The sequence below is a fragment of the Electrona antarctica genome (assembly GCF_951216825.1).
Source record: "Electrona antarctica genome assembly, chromosome: 14".
In the NCBI taxonomy this organism is placed as follows: domain Eukaryota; kingdom Metazoa; phylum Chordata; class Actinopteri; order Myctophiformes; family Myctophidae; genus Electrona; species Electrona antarctica.
This window is the reverse complement of record NC_136795.1, coordinates 27,058,884-27,085,253: the sequence shown is the minus strand read 5'-3', so window position 1 is coordinate 27,085,253 and position 26,370 is coordinate 27,058,884. Positions and strand designations below refer to the sequence as shown.

Genomic DNA, 26,370 nt, shown 5'->3' with positions numbered 1-26,370 from the left:
AACTCACTTGTGGAAAACCAAGCCAAAGTTGTATTTTTCTACAATTTCATGGAGCAATCTACAACTTGCGCTAAAAAAATAATGCCCAATCCAATCTCCCTATCCACACTATAACTATTTTTTACTTATTAGTTTACTCTGTTATGGTCTTATTTTGTTTGTTTTCTGTGTAGGCCTATGTTTTATTGTTTTTTGTTTCTGTAATCGCGACAGCATTGCAAATAAGGGTAAACCTCAATGCGTTATGAGAATAAAGTTTTCAATCACTATTTTAGAATTAGTTAATACATTTAAAAATATTTGTATTTAAAAATGTTAAATTCAACAATGCGCATTGTGTGCTCTGGTGACTGGTCTAAGATTATCTTGTCTCAGCACCGGCCATTTATTTTATCTCTATAGCCTACTATAGTCTGCAGACACGTCGGATCATATAGCAGATAAGAGGTCTTTCTTGCTGAGTAGTCTCCACCTGTGCGTCTCTCTACCTCCACGAATACAAGCGTCACACCATTTTGCGTGTCGGTAGACGCTGCGCGCGCCTCGCATCGCACCACGAGTGAAATTTCCACCTTAATTTAAAAAAAGAAACCCTTTCGTGGTGAAACTTTTATGCCCGTATCTGAAGCGGTCCACCTTAAGCGCACACGCAACGCAGGCATACAGCGAGGTTTCCGCTTCTCAAAGCCGGGCTCCGGTGTTGCCATGTCCGTTTATAAGCTACTTTGGACTTCCTTTCTGTAAAGTTGCTGGTAGTTGCGGGGTTTTTGCCTTGTTTCTATCTAAAGCATATTTGCTTATTTTTGGGCTTGCTTAATTTTTTTAAATTATTTTAACCAGTTGCTCTCAAATATATTAATTTAAAATAGCCTACCACCAAATAAAGACCCCCAAATAAATTAGTATGTATTTGTGTTTGTCTCATCTAAAAATCAGAAAATGTTTTGTACTTTGCCATTTTCCAAATATTCCCACTTTTTCCCCCAATAAGTTTTCATAGCAAATGTAGCCTACACCACAAGTTATGCGACGCGTTGTGGGCTTGTATTTTCCAAAAGAAAAGGCTGTTTGTTTACTTTAAGTGTCGCTTCTTTTGTAGGCTATTGGGCTTGTTTTCCTAGACGTGGTTGGCTTGTTTCTCTCGCACAACCGGGCAACACTGCCGGGCTCTCGGACCGCGGCTCGCTGATAAAAACACCGTCTGGAACAAGAAGAGGTTGACGCACCAAACGCAACAACGGCAAAGAAAACCAAACCCACCGAAGCAAAGGGGAGAAAAAATGTCCGAATCAAAGTACAGAGAGTGGATCCTGGACACGATCGACTCGTTGCGCTCCAGGAAAGCCCGACCGGACCTGGAGCGGATCTGCCGAATGGTCCGCAGGCGACACGGGTCCGAGCCCGACCGAACCTGCGCAGAACTCGAGAAACTGATCCAGGAGCAAACTGTGCTCAAAGTTAATTACAAGGGCTCCATATCGTACCGCAACGCCGCCAAGGTCCAGCGGAGGAGCAGGAAAAACAGAGATGATAGTAGTAGCGTGACGGCGAGCGGCAGATCACGGAGCGTGTTGCTGGAGGAAGGAGCCAGCCACTCGGATCTGAGCAACGGGGACAGCGCGCTGGGTCCCGCGGACCAGGACCAGGATGACACGGAGGATCTGGAGGTAACGCGACCTCGCATCGCACCGCCTTCATGTATTAATGATCATCACCATTATATTATTGTGACATGTGAACAGGGTGCGAGAACCGCACGAAAAATCTAAAACTGGCTTTTTTCCCCCTTCTCTTTACCTCCTTCCAACACGGGGAGTGGTGACGCGAGTGTGTGAACGCAAGTGCACCCAAAACTGCCGCAGACGGGGAGCGGCTGTACCTCGGCACGGAAAAAAAATCACCAACAATGAAAGCTGTGCGCGTAATGTTAGACTGTTACGGGGCACACGCAGGGGTGTGTGTGGAATGGGGGGCGGGTGTGTGGTGTGGGGGCACTTTTATTTGATGTTGCCGTTAAGTCAAAACAATGCGTTGGGGAAAAACTTGCACACTTTGCGGTCCCGTCTCTGCAACAGACAGCCCTCCTCCTCCTCCTCCCCCAGCCAGTCAGAACCACCATTATCACATTCAGCAGCCTGACTGTGAGCCGAAAGCGCTTTTCAAGCCCAAAACTCGTTGGTGCGGGACGGTGTGGTGCGGCCGGGGTGGGGGGGCATGGGCATCCAGAGAGAAAAGTCTTCACAAACACCGCGGAACATCCGAGGCTGATAGGGAGGGAGAGAAGGGGGGGTACATTTTTTTTTTTGCGTGGGGATTTCTAAAAGAATGAGAGATGATGATGATGTCGCACTCAAAACAGGCGATAGTCAGATTATGATCATAACCCCGTAAGCTTTTGTGTTCCACCGTCCGTCGCATTATAGAGAACATTGACCCGGTGCAAAGTCAAAGTAGGTTGGCTATGGAGGAGGCTCTAGTGAGTCTAGTCTGCTGGCTGGCTGCTGGGAATGCGCTACATCGCTCTCTGTTTGGCTAAAATGGCTCGATCCGATTCGGGGAGCGCTCACAAGCATAAATGTGAGCTGGCTAGTAGGCTATATACTATACTCTCTTGTTCGTACGACGAACGGAGGCGCCGCTCGCCGAAAAGAACTGATCTCAAGCTAACGACGCGGTAGACGTGAGGATCTGTTCTTTTTGGTGAGCGACACCGCCCTGCGACGAAGTATAATTTGGCCTTTACAGCGGAAAACTCGATGTCTTTTTGTGCGACTTTTGTTTTATAGACGCTTCTGTATTATCAAACAAGGAGGCCTAGAGACGGGAATGCAGTCAATGCACCGAGCACAGCCACAGTTTATGATCTACATTCAACCGGCACAGGCTCTATAGAACTCGGGGGCTTGAATAACGTGGGGGTTTTTTTCTTGAACTACAACAAACAACGCATTGAAAGTTGTAATATATAAGCGCCCGGCCCGATGGCTAAATGCCATAAAAGCGTCTCTTTCTCAGAGAGGTGCGGGGCGGGCTTTAGTTGCGCGCTCCACTCGCACTCGGCCGTGTGTCTTTGGACACGCAGTCGCACACAGTCTGTCACACTGTAAGCTCTTTCCCCCACGGATAGGGAACCGTCGACCAAAGCTAAGCAAGCGTCCGGCTCGAAACTACTTCTATGCATCATATTTTCAACAATAAGACTGGTTTAAGAAACCGATTGCGGTCGAAAGGGCGCATGATTGAGTGTGTGCTGTGTAGGGAACATCCTGCGTGCATTCAGTCACCACGGGGAGGGACGAGGCTTTTCAAAGGCAATTATTTACCACAGCGGTCAAATTGCGACATCTGTATGAGTGTTCTTCATGTGACACAGCCTTGGACCAGCGCACTGACTGACATGAAAACACTCTCCCATAATAACAACACGCATGGCATTAGCACAGGTTTTACACTCAAAATAACAAGGTTTTTGCTGCTAGCTACCCAAGTTGCTCGCAATCATGAATGGGGAAATAGACGAAACCCTGTGTCTATCGCAACAAAGGCATGGATATGATTGTGGAATTATGTGTTTTTTTTTACTTTGCAAGTGAGCCATATCCTATATGACTACCTGATGTTCAGTAGGCTATGCTATTTGTATTTCTCCCAAATATTGAAATACAGTTTCTAATCCCCTCCCCCCGCAGGCTTGCTATCATCCATGTGTTGATCCAAACATGGATAAAGGTGCATTGCACTGCATTCAGTTTTGATCCTCATTTCAAGTGCCCCCAATTTGATATGCATTTAGTCCACAGTCACAGACCCCATTTGATAAGATTTTCTATTATTATTATCTCGGGCACCCCCCAATCTAATAAACAATTTTGTTGTTAGACATGATTTGGTCCTATGGTCTGTCATGCCGTGAACAGCCGTGAACACCCCGTCCCCCAAGGACCCCTGGGAGTCCCTGGACACCACTTTGAGAACCACTGTTCTACACCCACTTCATAGCTCAACGATTTGTGTTTGTATGGTGAATAATATATCACATGATGTTGGAAAGCTTAATACAAATTTGCCCTGAAATGTCATGTTGCTTCCATGTTCTTGCATCCTGCAGGCTGATGGCTCAATGGCTATGGATACAGACAGTAATGCAGAGGAGGAGGCGGCTGACGAAAGGAGCCGAGATGGGCCAGGCGGTGGGCGGCCTCCGGGACACACCACCACATATGAAGACACTGCCGTTAAGTGTGCTCCTGTGCATGCCTTCTCTGCACCCTGCTCTCCCTCTGGGTCGCGTCCTGGCCCCAGCACTAGTGTCAGCCCCAGCCCAACTACCCCTGGCACGGGCCTGGACAGTGTGTCGGTTGCTGCCTGGAAGGCTATCGGGAGGCCCAGCTCCTTGCCCCCATCCAGCCCCAGGGCTCTCGCACACAATGACTGGGCTTATGACTCTGCTTTCTGCCCAGCAGAGCGCCAGCACCCCGGAATGCAGAAAGACAAAGGTAGGTATCTGTGCTGACTATAGCCACTGGCTATTATTATGCAACGTAGAATATTATTGTTGTATAATATAAGATGAGAGTCTTATAGGAGTTGTCAGCCAACTAGTTGTTGCTGGGTGAGTACTTGTTGCTATTCCCTATGCATGCTTACAGTGTAGCCAGAGCAAAGCATTAGGACTCACACGTGCGACAGTGATCCGGCCTTTCATTGTATGGGAGAAACAGGGCAGAGCGTTGTAGGCGATGAGGTGCATGACGTCTGTTTGTGTGAAGCATCAGTTCTGTAGCAGCCATTTTGGTTTGTAGTTTTCTTTCAGTGGGCCAAGCCCAACACAGTCCATTGCAAGTCAAACAAACTACATACCCGAAACCAGCACTCCAATGGCGTCAGCGTTCTTACTTTGCCCATAAAGTTGTATATTATACAACTTATATTTGCATTACCCAGTTAAACCCTATATATTAGTTAGGAATATACTCGGTGCATCTTTCCCCCCCCTCTACATTAAATATCTTCACTGAAAACAGGGGTAGCCGATCTACAAACGAATACAATAAAATTGCCGAAAATAGGCAATCTACAAGCTCACAATGCGTCTCAACGCAATACGTTGTGTGCTTGTATATCTGATATTTTTTTCAAATGTTTGTCCCAGAAGGGGGATGCTAGGAAGTGGCGCCGTCGGGACGTAAAAAGTTGGAGGGACAATATTCGAGATCAAGAGTTGTATTGAGACTAGAGAGCAACTGCAGTTAATGCACGTAGGGTAGGCTATAGCCATAATGGTCATTGCGGCGAGAGGCAAGCATGCAGCGGCAGCCAATACACAATGACGATTGTGCAACAAAATGGGAACGGTGCTAGAGACACCACCAGCGCCGGTCGGGACCAATAGACCAATCATTCCCCAATAGTTCGGGGACATCCAGACCCAAATGACCCCCTCTCCGGCGCTAGGGTTCATGTGGTAGGGCTAGGGTTCATGTGGTTAAACCACGGCACCAAACAGAATAGACCACCCTAATTGGATAACTTTATATCAGTGTATGCCCCTCAGAATGAAGCAGCTTACACAGCTAAACTACTCAAAGGACCATATTACTATCAATACGTGTTGCTGTTTATACATATTATGCAAGCATATAAAATAATAATTTAATAATAAAGAAAAACGTCCGAGTCCGTACACTTGATCCAGCTCCTAATGAAGAAGAGACACTTTGGCTCGAAACGTCACCATTGGTGGTAATAAAAAGTACCCTTAGAGCTGGATTCAGTGTGGACTCTGTTTTTCTTAATATTTGTCTCTGCTCAGCACCTGGCTTTTTAACTTTGGATGTGTGCTTTATTCAGTGTTTGCATATATTGCATTATTATAAACGTAGACAATGGTGTTATTTTTTAGCTGTGATCATGCAGTTAGTATAGCCATTCTGCTGGTTCGTTGGTTTGTCAACATTTCCAAGTGCAATCTGAGCTGAAAGCAGCTCATCACATATTACATGCATTGTTTTTGTTTACATTTTATATACATTCATTAAAATGTTACCAAGCTTACCTGAATAATTAAATGTTGGCTAAACATCATTCCTCTGCTAGTTAGTCATGGATGTTTGAATTTGGTTCATAAAGCAATCATTCTTCCAGGGACTAATTCTAGCTAACCTATACAGATAGTAATGCTCACCTTGGTTGCTGCAACCAGTGTTGCCAGATTGGGCTGGTTTCTGCCCAATTGGGCTCTTTTAAAATTCATTGGGCTGGAAAAAATAGCATTGTGTTTGTGTGGCTTCACTTCCACCCATCACCACCCACCAGGCAAACCAGGCATACTTAATGAACTGGTGGGCGTGTCCACATAAAAGCATGATTTTAACAAATACTGTACACTTTTTGGAAAAAGTTCTTCCTCCTTATATTATAATAATACCTGTTGATCATGTTTTAGGGTGGAAAAGAATCGTGGCACTCTATCTTTAACACACATACATACACTGTTTCCATATCCACTCTAGACCGGACATTTATTTGATCCAACAACAGCCATGTTGCGTGTACATAGGGCGGGATGTGGATACCCATCCGTCCAATAGGGGAACAGCTGCACGTAGATTTATCTATTATTTATCTATTATTATAAATCTAGGTACCCATGTAATGATTTTACGGTTTTATATGTGTTTGGCCGATTTGGGCTTTTTTTTATTGAATTGGGCTGGTTTTAAGTTGTGCTTTGGCTGGAAACTGTCATTCTGATCTGGCTGCACACCAACTCCATTGACTTTATGTCTGCAAAAGGCCCACCAGCTGCCATGGTCAACATAGGCATAGGGCAGACTTGGAATGGATGCGTCTACACTTTTATATGACATTTTGACTGGGTAGTTAGTGGTGCAGATCCTTAAAAACATTTTAAAAATTTTAAGGCTTGGAATATATTAACTGTATCCATTCGAACACAGAAGCAGGAAGTATTATAATGACATAACATGTCATTCAGACCATGGCCTCGTCAACGTAAGTCATGGGAAATGTCATAATTATGAGTATATGCTACAATACAAGCCAAAATACAATTCTAGAGATTTGTTGACTGCGTGCATGGTTAACTTCATTTAATGTTCAGTAAAACTACAAAAGTAATAAATAAAAATGTAATAATAACTCATGCTTTTAAAGGCTAGAAGCAGTGGCATTTAACATAACTTACTTTGACTGCTGCATTTCGAATGGATTCTGTTTGGAGAATTCAGGCCATAAAATATACGGTACATAAAACGTGGTTTGGTGACGTTGACGTACCCTGTCAACGCTTCGAATACATTATACTGTAGGTGGTGTAGATGTGTCTATTTTTGCCCTACTAGGGTCACTAGGGTTCCGTTCCCAAACCTTTTAGCTCGAGACCCAAAAGAGAAGTTGTATGTCTCTCCGGGACCCAAACTAGATAGTAGATGTACACGCTCACAACAGAGATCTGCTATTTTCACTACTTCTTAAAAGTATCTTTCCCATTTAATTAATGGATTTTCTTGAATGGAATTAATTTGAAAAAAACAAAATAATTAGAAATAATAGTAATGAAAAACAAGATGTAGGAAACAAAAAAATGAATAAAGGGGTAATTCCACGCGACCCATAAAAATTGGTCTGGGACCCACATATGGGTCCCGAGTCCCAACCCACTGTTTGGGAAACGGTGGGGAAAATAATAATAATGATTAACGTGTTGGATTACCTATCTCAAACAAGTTTGAGTTGCAAATAAGTGGTTAAAAAGTTATCTCCATGAAAGGCAACAATATGTTAATTTCAAAAATGTAGATTCAGACACACACAAAAATCACACATGGGAGTCCCCCAGGGTTCTGTACTTGGCCCCAAACTATTTATGTATATAAATGATATGACACAAGCTTATACAGCTCAGGAAAATACCTGAAACAGCTTGTGTACAGTGAAAAGAGAGCTAGAAGCCCTCAAGAAGTGGTTTGATACAAACAAATTATCGCTGAACTTAAGTAAAACAAAATACATGATCTTTAGTAATAAAATAATAGATAACACGGTTAAATTAACAATAAATGACAAGTACATGAAAATAAATCCGTAGGTGTTATAGAAGATAGTAAATTAAATTGGAAATCACATGTAGTAAACGTACAATCAAAATTTAAAAAACAATAGCTATATTAGATAAAATAAATGAAGACTCACTATACACGTTGTATTGTTCCCTCATACTTCCATACTTAACGTATTGTGTGGAGGTATGGGGGAACACTTATAAAACGATAACAAAACCAATTTTCATGTTACAAAAAAAGGCCATAAGAATCATAAATAAAACTGAATATCTTGCAGCTACAAACCCACTATTCATCTGCAAACACGCACTAAAATGTGAAGATATAGTCAACCTAAACACTGCAATATAAAGATAAGATAGATAAAAAATACTCCCGAGTACAGGAGCTGTTTGAAATGAGAGCGTCCCAGTACAATCTCAGGGGGACCTGTGTATTAAAACAAAAAGGGGCAAGGAAGGACCAACACATAGGGTAGATGTACTGTATATCTAAAATAGGGGTAGACTTGTGGAATAGCCTGGACAATGAATTAAAGCACACCACTTATCAAATTTAAAAAGCTATTTAAAAGTAGGGTATTCAATAGATATAAAACATTATCATAAGATTATTATCATAATTATTATTATTATCATTATTAACCATTATCATTATTATTATCATAAGATCAAAGTTCTATATTCCACTCTTGGCTTGAGTTTAAATCGGCTGATCATTGTAACTTCCATCTTACTGTTCTCCATCTGAAAGTTCTCATTCTTTCAGACTAAGAAAAATTGCTTTTTTGTATTTTGTTTTCAGAAAAAAAGTCTACGCAAAATAAGCTTCGGCTTCAGCATAGACCTTTTCAGTGCCACCTCTTTATATAATATAAATGCAAATGATGAAGTTTACCATGTTACTGTACAGCACCAAAGTAAACTATTAAGTCATTCAAGTTTCAAGTCTCTGCAAGTTGATTCTCATACCATACTGAAATGAAAATGGAGTCTAGTGGCTTCCCTGCAAAAATGGTGGGCAGTAATGTCAAGTGTACAGTGGAAGTCAATGTTCTAGACCTGCCAGACACTAGAAATGGTGCCTAACCTGAACCAGCTGCAAGCTAAGCATGTGACTGCCTGCCGACCAATCAAATGGCATAGATCCCATAGGGTCCGATGGCTGAATATCTACTAGGTTAGATTCACATTTGTGGTTATTACATGAATTACAGCTTGTTCACTTGGAATAATAACTATAATAACAACAATAATAACAACAATAAATAATGTGACCCTCTGCATTTATTTACCCAGGTAAAGGAGCAGAATTGGCAGGGGCAGTAAAATCAGCAGGACAGCCTGTGGCTACAAGTCCACGTGTTCTGAAGAATGCAAGTCTGTGTAACCCAAAGAATACAAGTCCAATGACCCCGAAGAACATAAGTCCATGTACCCCGAAGGATATAAGTCCTTGCACCCCCCCAAAGGATATAAGCCCTTGTACACCGAAGGATACTGTAAAGAAAGAAGAAGGATGGAGGACAGAGGACAGAGGACCTTCCTATGACCAGATGGTCCCTGACAACAATGGAACCAAACTGGTAATTGGCCTATATTTCTCTGTGATAGACAACACTGCATTTCTGTCTGCGCTGCAGCTTCTTCACAGAGGAAAGGAACCACGATGGAAAAATAAGCCATTGGGATTTATTGTGTTTTTTTTGTGTAATGACTGCAGTGCATTGCTATGTGTTAACTTGAATCATCAAATAAATTGATTCATTCATTGTGCTACATTTTCATGCATATTTTCCATTCCCCTTCTGGTCAACAGGATGAGACCAAGAACGTTTGTGTTGGAAGCCCACAGACACAGCCTCTGACCTCTGATAACTGTGAGTGTGTCTTTATTGTATTGTATTTGTTTAAGGGCTAACCTATATTATATTGAGAACTCAGAGATAACATTAAGGAGCCTGATAACATGCCCCTTTTCTCATTTTGGGGGATTGATTTACAGTGACACAGCAGAATGTTAATGGGATTAATTAGATAGAAGTACTACCCTGATGTTTCAGAGGACGTGCGTGATAAGTGAATGCTGCTCACTGCCTCACAGGTGTTGCTCATTCTAATGATAGCTCTGTTGTTTGAAAGCTGTACCTTCTGTTCAGTCCTTGTAAAGCACAAGGTCCTTTAACTTGCCTTTCAGTTGCTGAGTTACACAATATGAATGAAGCCATTAAGACCTGAGGCCCATTCTAAAAAATGCCTTCCAAATCAGTAGTTATCACACTTTCAAGAGTTTTCTAAAATAAATAGCAGATGTGCAAGCTTGCAGCGCTGCATGAAGTGATGCACTGAGAGCTTGTATTTGAATAGCCAACGCTAAAATCAAAATTACACGGGTGCTTTCCCGGGTTAATGGTTTAAGACCTACTGCAGGGTCTACTCTATATAGATATGAGAGAGAGAGAGAGAGAGAGAGAGAATTTAAGACTGATCCAGGTACATTTTTATGCAGGTAATTTTATGGTAATTTTGGCTTTCGAAATCAAAACTTTGCTGGCAACTCCAGTGTTCATCCAAGCATTTAATTATGTCTTAGGACACGGTATACCTATTGGTTCAGCTGTATGCTAATAGCAAGATCACAGATCTCATAACCAGCAAGACATTTTATGCACTGTAGCAGTGGGTACGTTAGAATTCTGCTCTAGTTAACAGTACAAACATTACCAACAGCTTGGCAGTGAGGACACATTCAACAGCAATGAATACACATCTGATTATGATAGTGTCTTCACATTGTCAATGGCCAAAGCGGCCAACAATTTTAGAGTCTCCAAAACAATATTATTGGATCCATCCAATATATTCTGTCAGGCAGAGCCATAAGTAACATGATTGTATGTTCAGTAATTAAAAGCATACAAACAACTAGCTGTAATTGTTGCACTGTACAGTATCTGCTGTGTACTGCACTGCCACCATGTGGAGATGTAGGATGATGCAGGCAAGGATGAAATTACATGACATGATACAAGGGCTAGTATGCACCTGCATTACATTAGCACTGGGTGATCACATAGTTAAGAAAAAAGTGTTTAGTTATAATTCATTATGTTCAGAGCCAGACCTCCCATACCACTGTATTATGTCCCTTAAATCAGTACTATCCTAGTAATATGTATCCCATATTCAGTATGGCTAATAATGTTTTTTCTGGTTTTAGGTGCTAAATCGAAAAAGAAGCTAGATTTGAACTCATTCATCCCAGCTGAGGACATTTTCCTGAACGGTGGCAAAAATGGCGAAGTGTGAGTGTTCTGTAGTTACATCCTAAACCTTAGTGGAGCATGAAGACCCCTTGTCCAGGAGACCCTCTCGATCTTTTCAGGCCGTGACCCCTCAAAATAATCATATTTTAACTGGGGACCCCCCGCCCTGATATGCACTTGGAATGTAGGAGTTGAGGCATTCCATTTATTTGACAATTTGGTCAATGTTTGACCAGTTCGGATTGTATAGTTGGATTACTTTTGATGCAGTAATGGTCTTTATCTTTTCTCTTTTTTATAGGTATTAAAAATGTCTTAAAAGTCCCCCCCCCCCCAATAAATAATTACAAATAATAATCAATCCATCAAGTCCCAACCCACAGGCTGAGAACCACTGCACTAGAGTTTTACCATCTTAGTAGATCCCTGCAAGGCCAGCATACACTACATTTGTAATGTAACCTCATGTACTCTGAATCAGTAGCAACCGCTGTCCTTCATGTAAATATTTGATACTTTATTTTTGTGTAATCTCATATTACATCAGGAGAACTTAATTGCCTAAGAGGTTGACTGACAAGGCAACAAAAAAGGGAGAATTTATTTGGTGAGAACTCTTTGGTGGTCACATTCTGATTCCTCTCTCTCTCTCTCTCTCTCTCTCTCTCTCTCTCTCTCTCTCTCTCATACCTCCAGCTCTGTGAAGAAGGAGAACGTGAGCCAGAACTTATTGCAATGGAGTGTGGCGGATGTAGCCAGTTATTTCTCTACTGCAGGCTTTCCAGAGCAGGCTGTGGCATTCCGAACACAGGTTAGTGCACTAACTGTGAGTCGCCACAAGGTGGAGCTCGACCCCCATTCACTGGAGAGATGTGTAGCCAATGTGCTGATGTGCCTGTTCTGGTCCTTGTTGCATAATCATATAATAGGGAATGTGATCCCTTGACCTACATTAGTTGTGTACTGTTGTCAGTGGTGTGAAGTAACTAAGTACTGTACCTAAGTTCCATTTTAGGTGTTTTTTGTTTAACTTTACTGGAGTATTTTCAGTTTTCATTACTTTTACTTCTATAAAAACTAAATTAAAAAGGTTAAAGACGGCCCCTCACGCATTAGAATGACAATATCAGTCACTAGAACCAACGACAGGTCTTTTCAATTAAACTATCATGGTTAAAATGTAGCTTGACGTCACAAACATGTTTGAAAGTGAAATATCCCTTTAACCACTTCAGCCATACAATCTACAAGCTCACAATAGGACTGTCTCACAGCCATTCCCCGCCCCCTTTCCACGCCCCCTTTCCAGACCTAGTGGTGTTGTGGTATTTGTGGTATTTGTAACCATTAAATCAGGACGGCCAGCGATTTTGTTTCTTCAGGACCTATTTCAAAGGTTGCTCTGCGCCATTTTGGAAGTAGCTAGATGTAGCCAAAACACCCCCGAGGCGATCGACAACAACGGGAGGTATGATTAATTCTAACGCGACTACCGACGGGACCGCGATGGGCCGTCAAAAACATAATCTTTGGTTAGAATTGGACGGATTGATTTAGATCAAGAGTTATTCACGTTTTAAGATTTTCGGTCTCATCCACTAAAATGGGGGGGGGGGGGACATTTTGGATGACGTCCCAACCGGAAATGACATTGAATGTTGCCCAACAGGCGCTCCCAGCCTGTGGAGCGATGCGCTTGGTTTTGATATCAATAAAGTTCCGTCCTTTTACTAATCTCCGTCCTGAGCGTCGAGCGTTACTATTTGATAGGACGGAGACCTCTGTTTATGCCGCTCAGGGTGTTAAATGTGGACAGTCTCTTTGCACACACATTCTCAGTCTATTTATATCCCCTCCCTTCTGGCCCCAACAGGAAATAGACGGGAAGTCTCTTCTCCTAATGCAACGCAGCGACGTGTTGACCGGTATGTCCATCCGCCTCGGCCCGGCCCTCAAGATCTACGAGCGACACGTGAAGGTGCTGCAGAGGACCCACTTCCTGGAAGACGAAGACCTCTGAGGTGTGTTTATTATGATCCAACACAAAGCATCAACCTGAACGTTCGGACGTGGCTGCATTGGCACATTGTGTATACATGCAGACAGTAGACTACCTTCTGGGGATAGTCGCATCCCACCACCACTCATCTCCATGTCAGATATGGACATGGGCTGGCATTCTCTTTGTGGCTGTGAAAAAAATGACAATTAATAGAAGGTTGTCCTATATCTCTCCCATTGTGGTCTTTGAGGAAAGGTGTTCATTTCATTTGTTTTGCCATGCGATAGATGCGTCGACGATGGGAACGGTCTTCAATGCTCTGGGGTTTGTTTTTGCATAGTCTCTCAAGACAGATTCTGCTAACAGCTGAATCTATCTGCACCACTGCCCTAAACCTGCAGTGTTGTTGTTAGTGTCGTTGTTAAACACAGAAGCATCCGGGAGGTAGTGGACTAAGAAAGGGAGAGCAGCCCAGCCGGAACTGTCTCTACACAAAAAGGAGGTGGTGCCCCAGAGGTGAAAACAAAGGAAACCAATATTTTCCCTTTTTTTTTTACCGAGTGGGTACCCAGATTTTACATGGACCTTTCTGCAAGCTAGAGGAACATGCAGGAGGCCCGGTGCGACCTCTGGAAGGGACTAACCTTGCACCAACTGGACCACCTGCGGACTAATGGACCCACAGACTGATGACCACAATACTGCTGTGGCTGACGACAGTGATGTCACAGACAGTAGTAGACCAATCAGAAGAAGTGGGCTCTGTGTTGTGACTGATCTCAACATTACGTTGTTGGCTCCTTAACCTAAACTGGTTCTGTGGCCTCTCCTGTTTATTCAGGAACAAGTTTAAAAGTTACACAGGTAAAAATGTCTGTTCTCCTTTTTTCTCTCTCTTTCTCTCTCATAAGGAGACTTTAAAATGAGACCCTGTTAATTAAAGCATGATTTATACTGTTGTGTGACAATGTTGCTCACCGGAAATCTGATTTGGAGCTGAAACGCATTCAGCAAGCAACATTGTCGTACAATTAACCCATTTAGATCCAAGGCCGGTTCTAAAAACGCCTTCTAAATCCTACTTAAGTTGTCTGAAAAACTTAAAGATGGAGTGCCGTGACCCCCCCCCCCCCCCCCAAATCATGATCATCAGGTACTATGATTACTAGGAGAAAGATTTCTTTCAAAAAAGTGTACAGAAAGTGTTAAAATGAAATTTTTATGTAGCCACACCCACCAGTTCATTAAGTATACCTGGTTTTCACGAAGAAACCAAAAATACACAGGCAAGACATATTTGAATATTATAACCACACCTGGGGGTCTATTAGAGTAATGTTAACTCCATAGACGCATACAAAACAGAAAAAAGTACAAAAATCACGGCAGTCCATCTTTAAAAAAATATATGTTGCTATATATCGTCTCTGTCGGGTGGCATGTCCAAAACTGTGACTTTTTAGGATTCAAATTAAAAAATGGCTAAATTAGCAGATCAAAGCTTGTAGATCTGCTACTTTTGATGCTTTTGTGTGACGCTGTAGTGTGATCAAGTAGGGCATTCATTTACAAAAAACTAAAAGCGTAGAATATGGAGCTAGTAGGTTTCTGCCCGACGGCAACGATATACAGTATATGAAATGACAGAGATACTTTCCCGGATTGAAATGTAGTTACAACATATAGGCTTTCCAGGTCTAAATGGTCTACATTTAGACCTTACGTTGGGCTGCCCGTGTCCTCCATCAGAAGTCACAATAGAGCCTTGTGATTTTTTTCATCACTCCACTAGTAGCTGGCTAGCTGCTAGTGTCGAATTGTACCATTGATATCTGGCTGATGTTGACACATGACCCATTTGATATACTACTACCTACTGACAAGGCAATATGTTGTTTGTCGTTCATTTTCTCATCTTATTTTCAAATGATTGTGTCCCGGTTTAATATGGTTTTGGCACAAGTTCAGAACCAGTAAATATGCAGGTCCAAGGAATCTACATGTAGTTATGGAAAACAAATAACCTTGAGAAATATTGTTATACTGAATTATATTGTTCTCAAATTCAATATAGCAACACAATGTCCTTTTTTTTACAGATTGGACATTTTGATCAAATGCAATATTCTGTGTTGTGAGTGATCATCTCTTCATTTGTCTGGTGTTTTTGCATTTGTGTTGATCTAAGCCAGCCATTTTGAAGTGTAACATTCCATTATACTGTACTGAATATAATCTGTAATGTTTGTATTTATGTTAATGTTACTTCCAGGGTCACCAATAAAAGCACTTGTCTCTTTTCACCCGAGTGTGTGTGGTATTTATTACAGAGCACACACTTGAGGTTGTGTCAAGTGGTGACGGTTCACTTCAGTCAGTGCTAATCGGTTAACAATCTAAGATACATTTACGAGTACTTATGGATTACAACACCAGAATAACCACTTAAACCCTACATTGTTGCGTGACAAAGTGAAAATTGCCGATCTGCAAGCTCACAACGTATCGCAGAGCAGATCGGATTTTCACTATTTTAGATTTTTTTTTGTTTGCCGAAAATAAGGAGAAATATTACTTTACATTCAAAATAACTATGTGACACAGTGAACATTCAATGCTGTCTCCCATTACCAGAACCAAGAGAAAACACATCCTATGCTGTATGTACAATGTAAGGAGTCGACTGGTAATGGAGGAAATGGTGACAGTTATTTTTTTGGTGTCTGGCTTGGTGAGAAGATTTCATCATAATATGATTGAAGAAAAAGAATAACCTCATCTGGTCCAGTAATCTAATGAGAGGAGAAGAAGCAAGCACTCAGTTGAGTAGTTCAAAGTAATGTATCGGTTTAATGTATCGGGTCGGTGCACGGTTCTGGTAGAAACAGTCCATAGAAAATAATACCAGCACTCGCATGAGAGAGTGCTGAGTATTCTTTTCTATGGCCAGTAATTTAATGACAACGTTTCGAACCAAGGCTCTTCATCGGGTCAAAGAAAGTTTGACCTGATGAAGAGCCTTGGCTCGAAACGTTATCATTAAAATACATTGAAGCAAATGAGTGTGCAGGTTTATTCTTTTTCTTCATGATACTTTCCAACCCAGCACCTCAACCAAGTGAAATGCGTATTCTTTAGTTTTTGTAATATGATTGCCTATGTGATAAGCAAAATGTGATTACTGAAACTGAGTCAATATAATCTATAACCACTTTAACCTTGACATCCCTATTTTTCATCAACATAATTATTTTAAAAAAAAATCACATTTTCCGGATTTGTAAAAATGTTCACAATTGTTTGAAAATAGCGAATCTACAAGCTCAGTCACAACGCATCTATGGCGATCCTGTTCCTCTGTGAGCTTGTAGATCGGCTATTTTCAAATAGTATAAAATAGGGTTTAATTGGCTAAACAATTGTTCAAATATAGCAGAGTAAAATAAAAATAAAAAAGCTCCTTGACTCCACATCCAGTAGATTTCATTACATTAAGACTGTACGGCATTTAAATTAAAGTCTATAAGGTTCCTTTAGCCTCCTCAGTGCCGCGATCCCCCCAGTCCAACCATCTGAGGTTCTGTAATTGAGACGTTCCAGCAACTCCTTAATGCTGGAGTATACGTAAATGGCATGCAGCCTCCTCATGGTTCCCATCTGTCTGTAACTCCAGGACGCACATTCCAAGTTCCAAGCAGAATAGGAGGATCCCTTGCTGAGCAGGCTGTAATGGACTGCCCCCCTTGAGGGGATATACGGGTGTGTGGGTGGGCTGTATGATTGACCGGCGTTCTCTCTGTACTGGTCTACAGCAATGGTTCTCAAACTTCTACATTTCAAGGTCTCCCCTTAACTCAAATGTACAGAGAGACAATGTGGAAACAATGTGGAAACAATGTGGAAACAAATGGACCCGTTGGAGTCCATTTGGTTCCATTTGTACACTGTCAGAGTTACAGACTTGTAAGGGTCAATTTAGACCCCCCCCCCCCCTCCCCCCTCTTTGGAAACCAGAGAGTCCCTGGAATCCACTTTGAGAAATACTGATCTACAGGACAAAGGGGAGTATGGAAGCGCGCAGGGTAGGGTAGTCACGGAACTCCTTTAGGTAGCCACGGTGTTTGCCTCTGGCCCATATGGTCATCTGGACAAAAGCCACGATGGTGAAGAATGCCACGGGAACACACTGGGTCATCACCGTGAAGCTTATCCATGTGCCCAGCTGTGATCACGTACAGTAGAAGCAAACATATGGTAATATATTAGCACAGCAACCAGCAGATGGTGTTAACATTGCATTTGAAATTCCAGTGATAAAATGTAGGCCATTAGACTGCACGGCTGCACGCTAACAGCAGGATGGATATGTTGTACATTCTCCTTCACAGTGAATGTTCACTGGAGTAGAAATTTGATTATTGCTTTTTAATGAACAGCATGCGATGCAGGAATGGTCTCACCTCGTATGTGTAGTTTGGACAAGACACCAAGAAGAAAATCCACGTAAATGGATTCTTTGTTGGGTATGGAACCTTCTTGGCTTTTGAACCTGCGGTAATGGATAAACAGAGATGATTGAGTGTTTCCTTGAATGAGTGCATTGTTTTTATTCATCAGAGGATGACCTTGTGTTTGTGCAGAGACAGGGGCCTTACCTGCTTGTTTGAGATTACGAATGGCAACATTTATGGAGAAATTCCCCAGCTGGCAGAACTGTGCAAGACAGAGACATAAAAAGATGGCCCGTTACAGAGAATTTGACTTACAGAATGTACACAAATAAATGGTCCCGTGTCCAGTGTTGGTTACATTTGTATATTCTTAGTTATGGATAAATTAACACGGAGGATTTTACTGTATATCATGAAAGCATATTACTGTCTACAACCCATGTCAGACTTACCAGGAAAATATAAAGCGCTGTTTTCACTTGCTGTTGCCCATAATCTGTGAATATATACAGTACATTACAGTAAAAAGTAAAAGTTTTCGAAATTCAACATAAGAGTGACGACTTGATCTCATCTTCACTTACAGGGTGTGGTGTAGAGAGGGTGGTTAATGTAGTATGCCATCCAAGCTGCAAAGCACCAGTAGAAGCCACAGTTCTGAAACAGGAGGCACTACATTAAGTCAAGATGCCATATTCATATCCATATTCAAGGTGTGTGTGTGTGTGTGTGTGTGTGTGTGTGTGTGTGTGTGTGTGTGTGTGTGTGTGTGTGTGTGTGTGTGTGTGTGTGTGTGTGTGTGTGTGTGTGTGTGTGTGTGTGTGTGTGTGTGTGTGTGTGTGTGTGCGCGCGTGCGTGTGCATGTGTGTGTGTTACATCTTATACTGTATACTGTGTACCAGAATAGCAACAATAGAAAGTAGATGGTAAAGAATAATGGAAAAGTATTTACATCTGTCATAGCACAATTTGAGACGCTTGAAGTACCATCTAAATAGTACCAACATCTATTATGTTATATTATTATTATATGTGCTCACTGTGCAGTGCAGTCTGCGTCAGTATCCATTTACATGAATAAAGTAAATATAGTGTAGTATATTTACAAGTAGTAAGTATATTTAGAATTCAACATTTGAGTCTTCCGAGAATTGTAACGCGGTATCGCATTACCGGCAGTAAATAACCACAGTAGTCCCAGTCCAAAGGTCACTCAGCGCACAAGTCTTTTTTTCTTTTTTACCTTGAAAATATTTCTGAGTGGCATGGTGCCGTGGGAGATGCGGTGGACGAACATGGTCTCTAGAAGTCTCTTGATGTAGTGCAGGGAGTGACAGATGCAGGCCAAGCTGCAGCAGAGAGGGGGGGGGGGGGGTGTAATGTGACACCACAGTACAGAGAACCATCAGCGTTACATGTTTAGGCTTTGATTAATACATTGGCAGTCCATTACGCTTGGCCCCGGTTCAGAGTCAACAGTGTGAGCAATGTGCTTCACTACCGCCGCTGTTTAAAGGGGACATATGTGCAAAGCCAGGGGTCAGGGTGATACACAGTGACGAGATTACGCGACATCCTTGGAATAATGTAGGTCGACACTTACTGTACGACCCAGTGCTTGCTGCTGGTGAAGTCATACTTCGGAGGGTAGATGAACGGCATGCGGAGGTAGAACATCAGATAGATGATCAGAGGACCGGTACATTCTGTCAAGAATACCTGCACAATGGAAAACGTACTCACATTTTGTACTTAAGTAAAAGTACCAATACTGCAATATAAAAAATAATCTGTTACAAGTCTGGAATTCAACATATACTCTTGAGTAAAAGTGCAAAAGTATTGGCTTCAAAGTGTACTTTGTACCAAAAGTACATTTTGAAAATGGCAGATCTAGAAGTTGATCAGCTATTTTCAAATGGCCGAAATGCATATATGGCTGAAGTGGTTAATGTATGTTTTGTATTAATGATCAAAATCTACAATGTAACGAGTATTACAAGTTTTAAATAAATGTAGTGGAGTAAAAGTACAATATTTGCCTTTGATGTAGTGGAGTATAAGTAAAAGTACTGGAAATTGGAAATACTCAAGTAAAGTAAAAGTACCCCAAAGTTGTACTACTACTTACTTAGATAATTTCCACCACTGACAAAGGAAAGGCAAATATAACATCAAAGACCATCATTTCTTGTTGTTACAACACACAGCAAAGTGTAATAACTTACTTGCCGCCCATAATGAATGAGTCGCTTTTAATTAAAAGTCAACATACGTTTTGTTTTGTTAAACAAAATGTGCCACTCTATAGGCTTTTTCATGTCAAGACCCATTATATATTCCACATTTAAGCCGTAGACCACCATTTGATGAGATTTAGCCTCACGGACCCAAAACTAGAGAATATTTTGTTGTCGTTGGATGTTCCATGCTGTATTGATGTTAGTGCCATAGGATAGATTGAACAGGCAAACGTTGATCAAAATAACAATTCTTCTACATTCTCTAATTGTGTAGACTTCTTGTATGTAAATGAAGTAATGAAACGGGTCCATTTGGTTTCATTTTACGCTCTCAAGAGTTAATGATCCATTTGGTTACCAACTCTCCATCATTTAGCTGAGGACCACCTGGAACCCCCTGAACCCACTGGTTGAAAACCACTGCTATAGAGTGTTTGTTCACTTACAATCTCCCCGTCTCTTCAGCTCTTTAGTAACCAGAAAAGATTTGATCCAATCAGGAGAGAGAATTCCACAAATATCATTTATGAGTTACTTTCCCCCCCCCCCCCCCTCTCTCTCTCCATCACTTCCACTTCCAATATCCTGTATCCCACATGAGTTCTTTGTCCTAATTGGATAAAATTGGTATCCTGATCTAAAATAAAATAAATGTACTGGTTACTAAAGAGCTGGGGGGAGACTATTGGGAGACACCTTGAACAAACACAGATTGCTGTTGGAATATACTGTAGCGCTAAATACTCTAACAGGAAACAATATCACTCACACCCCCTTTAACTTCTCATTTGTGCACTTTCAGAATTAAATGAACACACTGGCGGTTGCTGCAGAAACTCTGGCCCGTTTCCCAACGGGGTTTGAACCGATTCGGTTCTTTTTTCCTGCCTAATATTGTGTGTTAATTTTCACAAGTGAGTGTTTCCACTGGAAAAAAAATGGACGCCGGTTCCGTGAAAGCACCAGGGTTCCAAGAATCTGGAATGGAACCAGTTCTAGAACTTTTGGTGGAAAAGGGGCCACAGCCCACAGTGTAATAATAACGTTCAACGACTGCCAGTGAGAGAGCCTGCCAGAGAGAGAGAGAGAGAGAGAGAGAGAGAGAGAGAGAGAGAGAGAGAGAGAGAGAGAGAGAGAGAGAGAGAGAGAGAGAGCGAGCATGACATTCCTGCATGCCACAAGTGATATGATCAAGCAAGGGTGTGCTGCAGCTGACGGTTAGGCCTGTGATGGAATAGATCTCTGAATCAGCACCTCTGCCAGGGGCCTGGCTCAGCACAGCTGACTGATGGCTGTACTGCTCACTGCTGGAAAAAGTACTCACATGTTTTACTTAAGTAACAAGTATCAATAATGCTCTGTTACAAGTAAAGGTCCGGAATTAATTTTACTCGAGTAAAAGTATAAAATTATTGGCATCAAGATGTACTTAAAGTACCAAAAGTAGAAAGTACTCATTATGCAGAATGTCCCAGTTCACAAGTTTTCAAATCTTTTGAAAATAGCATTGTAGCTTGTAGATCGTCTATTTTCATATAGCCGAAGTATATATTGGGCTGAAGTGGTTAATTCATGTTTTCTAATAAAAGTCTGGTGACGCGAGGTTACAAGGTAACTAGTAAAAGCACATTATTTGCCTTTGAGATGTAGTGGATGAGTAAAATTAAAGTATTTAAATTTGGAAATACTATTTTTATATTTCATCTGTGTCACCAACACTTAAGAGTGGTCTGACCTAATGTTTCTTATATAACTGATTGCACTATACTGAAGGCTATACTCTTACTTGATTATCCTGTTACCATACCTTCTGACTTAATGCCATTCATGCTTAAAGACTTAAAATGTTTTTGAAAATAATTTTGAAAATACTCTAGCCTATATATATATATAAGGTTACAGTACTTGAGTACATGTACTGTACTTAGTTAATTTACACCAGTGGTGCCTACCGATGACATCAACGCTGAGTGGTTAGAGAGGCCACCTGGTAAACAAAAGGCGCCAGGCCTAGTCTATGTGTCAAAGACTGAGGAAGACACTTAACCCCTAACTATTAATAGCACCCACTGCTCCTAATAGTTAGGATGGGTATACATGAATGCAGAGGACAAATGTCACGTCGTATGGGACCAAATTATTATAATTATTATCAGTGGTAATTTCAAACAACATTTCAAACTTTTATTATTGATTGATGCGAGAGCAATGTACTGATGTGATGACATCTTTGTTAGGCCGGGTTTCTGATGATGTCATTGGTAGGCCAGGTTTCTGATGATGTCATAGTTTGGCCGGGTTTCTGATTATGTCATTGGTATAGGCTGGTTTCTGGACTGTACTTACTTTACTGGAGTATTTCCCATTTTCTATACTTTTACTCTTACTCCACCATCAGAGACAAAAAAATCCACTACAATTATTTGAAAACTTAATAGTTACTTAGATTATTATTACAACACATCAACCACTTCAGCATTTAAACTCTGGCTACCGGTATTTGAAAATAGATGATATACAAGTTCACAACGCGTTGCATCGTGACGCTTTGTGAGCTTGTAGATCTGCTATTTTCAAAAGATTTCAATACATTTTAGACATAATAACTTGTGAAACATTCTACATAATGAGTACTTTTACTTTTGGTATATGCCTATACTTTTGTACTTTTACTCAAGTACATTTTGATTACTGGACAGAGGACCGTATTTTGTGTGTCTTAAGTACCATGCAGGTCTTATGACTTAACTTGAGAAATAGGGCCCCGAGTGTTTCTACATTGAAGTATTGATACTTTTACTTGAGTACATAATTTGAGTACTTTTTACACCACTGCTCATAATTAGTGAGGACCAATTATACGAAGATACAGTGTTGAAAAATGGGTGAAGTATTGGTGAAACATCATCACCGCCAGTTGGACGGTGATTGAGTGGTCAGTGGGATAGACACCTGTGAGAGCAATGGGGGCACAAGATTATGTGTCCTTGAATAGAGCACATATCTGTCACCCCCGAGTGGATATTTATATGATTGAGTGAGTGAGCATGTCTGTTCATATCTAAAAGTACGATTCTCATGCTAGAAACTACTGTGTGTGTGTGTGTGTGTGTGTGTGTGTGTGTGTGTGTGTGTGTGTGTGTGTGTGTGTGTGTGTGTGTGTGTGTGTGTGTGTGTGTGTGTGTGTGTGTGTGTGTGTGTGTGTGTGTGTGTGTGTGTGTGTGTGTGTGTGTGTGTGTGTGTGTGTGTGTATCACTGTCCTAGTAGACTCCAGTCCTAACGTGCCATACATAGTGTCACATACACATTCAGAAGAAAACCTGGATACTGACATTCAGTAATTGAATTGGGTCTTATGATCAAAATAAGAACATAATAATGGTGTGTAAAAAGAAAATCTAGAATTTGCCACACCACGGACACATTTGTTGACTCCTGACTTATGTGACTTATGTCCAGGATCAGGTGTACTTACAGTTGCATAGGAGACTTGAGGCCCCAGGTCGCAGAAGTAAAAGCTGGTTGTGGTTCCAACAGGAAGTTCCCCGAGAATCTCTTCATCCCTCAGACATTTGGCCTCTAGGGAAATTAGAAGATTCAAAAACGCGTGCAGTTCAGATAACTCCTGTTCACTTCCTGACTGGTGATTCTTCCAACATAATCTGTGGCTTTGAGCTGAATTCTGCAAATGCAAAATACATTATGCAGATATTACAGACTTACTGGGATCCAGACGCAAAGACTGTCTGGCTGGATACCACTTTGGATCTAAAAAACAAACAAAAACAAAAGGTGTCGGGAGGCTTTTCTTTTGATGCATGGTTCAATTTTGTTTTGTTACAAAGACAAACAAGGAAAGACTAAAGGACTGTCTAAAGCTAAATTGCATGTTGTTATCTTGAGAACATATACTCACATGACTTGTGGAACAATGCCTTGATATCTAAAATAGTAGCAGTCGGCTCCACCTGTACACAAAGAGGTTGTTCATCCACAGGCCAAGCTATCCAATATGTTTGTGCAAATAACTAATATCTCAATCTGCGAACCCATTGAGAGACTAATATCAAAATAGCATATCTATTAGCTCACGAGCTGTGAGCTTTTTAGCTGTGAGCTTCTAGATTGGCTATTGTTTTTTTGTATTGGTATTGGTAAGTATAGGGCATAGCAGTGGCGGGCATAGCAGTGGTGCCACAGATGTAAAACCCATTCATTTGTCCCATAGAGATTTCCCAAAATATGTATAAATAATTTTAACTAAGCCTGGAACCAAGCGATCCAGCTGCAGAGTGGTGACCATAAGAACATAAAAAAAGTTATAGATTTGTATTATGTTATTATGTTTTTATGATTCATCAGGAGCCTGGATGGCTTGCTTCCAGACTTAAAATAATATATAAAACAATTCGGAAATCTCTATGGGACAAATTCATGGGGTTTGTATCAATGGCACCACAAAATGGCCGCCACTGATATGTCCTATAGGGCATAAGTGGTAATAGCCATACAGTAGGTTACATGAGTATAGAGACAACTAGCCTATAGTGGAATAGCTATTACAGATAGTATTACATTTCACCACAGCAAATTATGTTTACATTTCTTTGGGAATTTGCCTGTCATGCATTTCAGATGTGATCCATAATGATTTTTTTTTTTTTTTTTTAATATATATATATATATATATATTCTCATCTAGTTCAAAGCTAACATGTGTGTTCTGGCTGCCTATTGGCCCTGTACTGTACTGTACTGTACTGTACTGTACTGTACTGTACTGTACTGTACTGTACTGTACTGTACTGTACTGTAACAAAAATAAATAAAAAATCTTGTCCAATGAGAGGGAATGTTCACCTCCTAACTGAAACACTACCTCGGCCGAAACCAAGCTGTTAATGGTCACACTTAGCCAAGCCGTATGTGAAGGAGATGATTAGCGGTAAAATTACCCCTCCTCCCTCAAAGTGATGACTCACTAGCTAGTACTTGAGTACAAACATAATATGTATAGAGATAGAAATGTATAGAGGATATATTCTCTCACTCCTCTCTCTCTCTCTCTCTCTCTGACTTTACCTGAGCTAATTTGAAGCACTCATGTCACGTGACTTTGAATATTCCCAAAAAAGACACGTTGAGAGGCGATAAACTACAATAAAATATGAGCCTCCCAGAAGAAGATCCAACTGCATGCCATTATGTACACCGCTTGTACCCTATTGGTTACTATGGACGTGACCCAAGTGGCAAGTGACCCAAGTGGCTCGTAAATGTGTCAGTTACGTGAACAGTATAGACACTTTAAAAAAAAATGAGGCTATGCTATGCAGTATGGGTCCAATTTGAAACACACTTTCATTCACACCAACACTCACTTTGTCAAACAAGACAAGCTTCTCTTTTGTCTTGACGTCCAAGATCTCCACCTCAAAATATACTATCCTTTTGGCCTTTTTTGGAGGTTTTGGCCTGGGCCTTGAGGAAGACTTCTTGTCAGCGTCACCGGTACCTTGGTTCTTCGCCTCTAATGCAAGTGCATCCATGACTCTAGTGGGTGAATGCTCTCATGCACACAGAGGCGAATCTCTGCTGACTGTATTCTCTCGTCCTCTGTTGTTGTGGGTTATAGACACTCCCAACTCGCCCTCAACACAGCCCTGCCAGACAGTCCCAACTGCTACTATATGTCCTCCTTGACGTCTTTACCAACAGCCTGGACTCTCCAAATATGTGAGCCCTTACAGAAGCAGAATGGTAAATGTCCGTGAGACCATGAACACCTGCTCCAATGCCAGTATATGTGACGGACAGAGACCTTGTGTCAGCTAGAGATCGTCCGAAAGATATGTTCAACCTGCCTCTCACCTGAAAAGCAGCGTCCCAATGTCCGGGAGCTCTGCTCCCAACACCCCAGATCCACTGAAGACGAAACCCGAGAGGCCCCAAGACATAATCCATAGCGCGCCATTCACAAGGCTAAATATAAATTGCCTGATTTGCACTGCGCAAGCTTGGTAACCTTGGTAGGCGACACAAAGCCTTACCCAGTGACAGATCCCAATGTGTTCTCATAAGACCCAAGACACATCTCCCGTCCATTCTGCTCGGCTCCTCACTCTGTCACACACACAGCACAGCACAGTGGGCCCCTCTTAAAAGCTTTGATCCACTGGATGACAGTATATTCCCCTCCCCCAGGCCACCTGTGTCCTGTGGCCCCCCATAACAATATTCCTTCCTGTCCTTATTGACATCCACAACAAAGACAAACATATTAATTTCAATGCAAGTTGGTTTTAAGCGTTTGTATTAGTGATTA

General features: G+C 41.5%; 2 protein-coding genes across 2 annotated transcripts; one reads left to right on the top strand and one right to left on the bottom strand.

Annotated features, from left to right (window-relative positions):
• Positions 1 to 1,099: 1,099 nt before the first annotated feature.
• On the top strand, positions 1,100 to 15,654 carry samd1a (sterile alpha motif domain containing 1a). Its single transcript, XM_079521326.1, has 8 exons — positions 1,100 to 1,667; positions 4,109 to 4,496; positions 9,383 to 9,669; positions 9,903 to 9,963; positions 11,304 to 11,388; positions 12,046 to 12,160; positions 13,223 to 13,370; positions 15,451 to 15,654. The coding sequence occupies exons 1-7, from the start codon at positions 1,281 to 1,283 to the stop codon at positions 13,367 to 13,369; spliced, it is 1,470 nt and encodes a 489-aa protein (XP_079377452.1). The 5' UTR covers positions 1,100 to 1,280; the 3' UTR covers position 13,370; positions 15,451 to 15,654.
• Positions 15,655 to 16,388: 734 nt separating this feature from the next.
• Positions 16,389 to 26,051, bottom strand: tecra (trans-2,3-enoyl-CoA reductase a). The gene is made up of 11 exons (XM_079520486.1): positions 25,427 to 26,051; positions 23,962 to 24,013; positions 23,769 to 23,813; positions 23,521 to 23,624; positions 19,406 to 19,521; positions 19,046 to 19,151; positions 18,387 to 18,459; positions 18,255 to 18,298; positions 18,007 to 18,064; positions 17,812 to 17,900; positions 16,389 to 17,573 (listed from the first exon to the last, which is right to left on the bottom strand). The coding sequence occupies exons 1-11, from the start codon at positions 25,592 to 25,594 to the stop codon at positions 17,400 to 17,402; spliced, it is 1,029 nt and encodes a 342-aa protein (XP_079376612.1). The 5' UTR covers positions 25,595 to 26,051; the 3' UTR covers positions 16,389 to 17,399.
• Between the last annotated feature and the right edge of the window lie 319 nt (positions 26,052 to 26,370).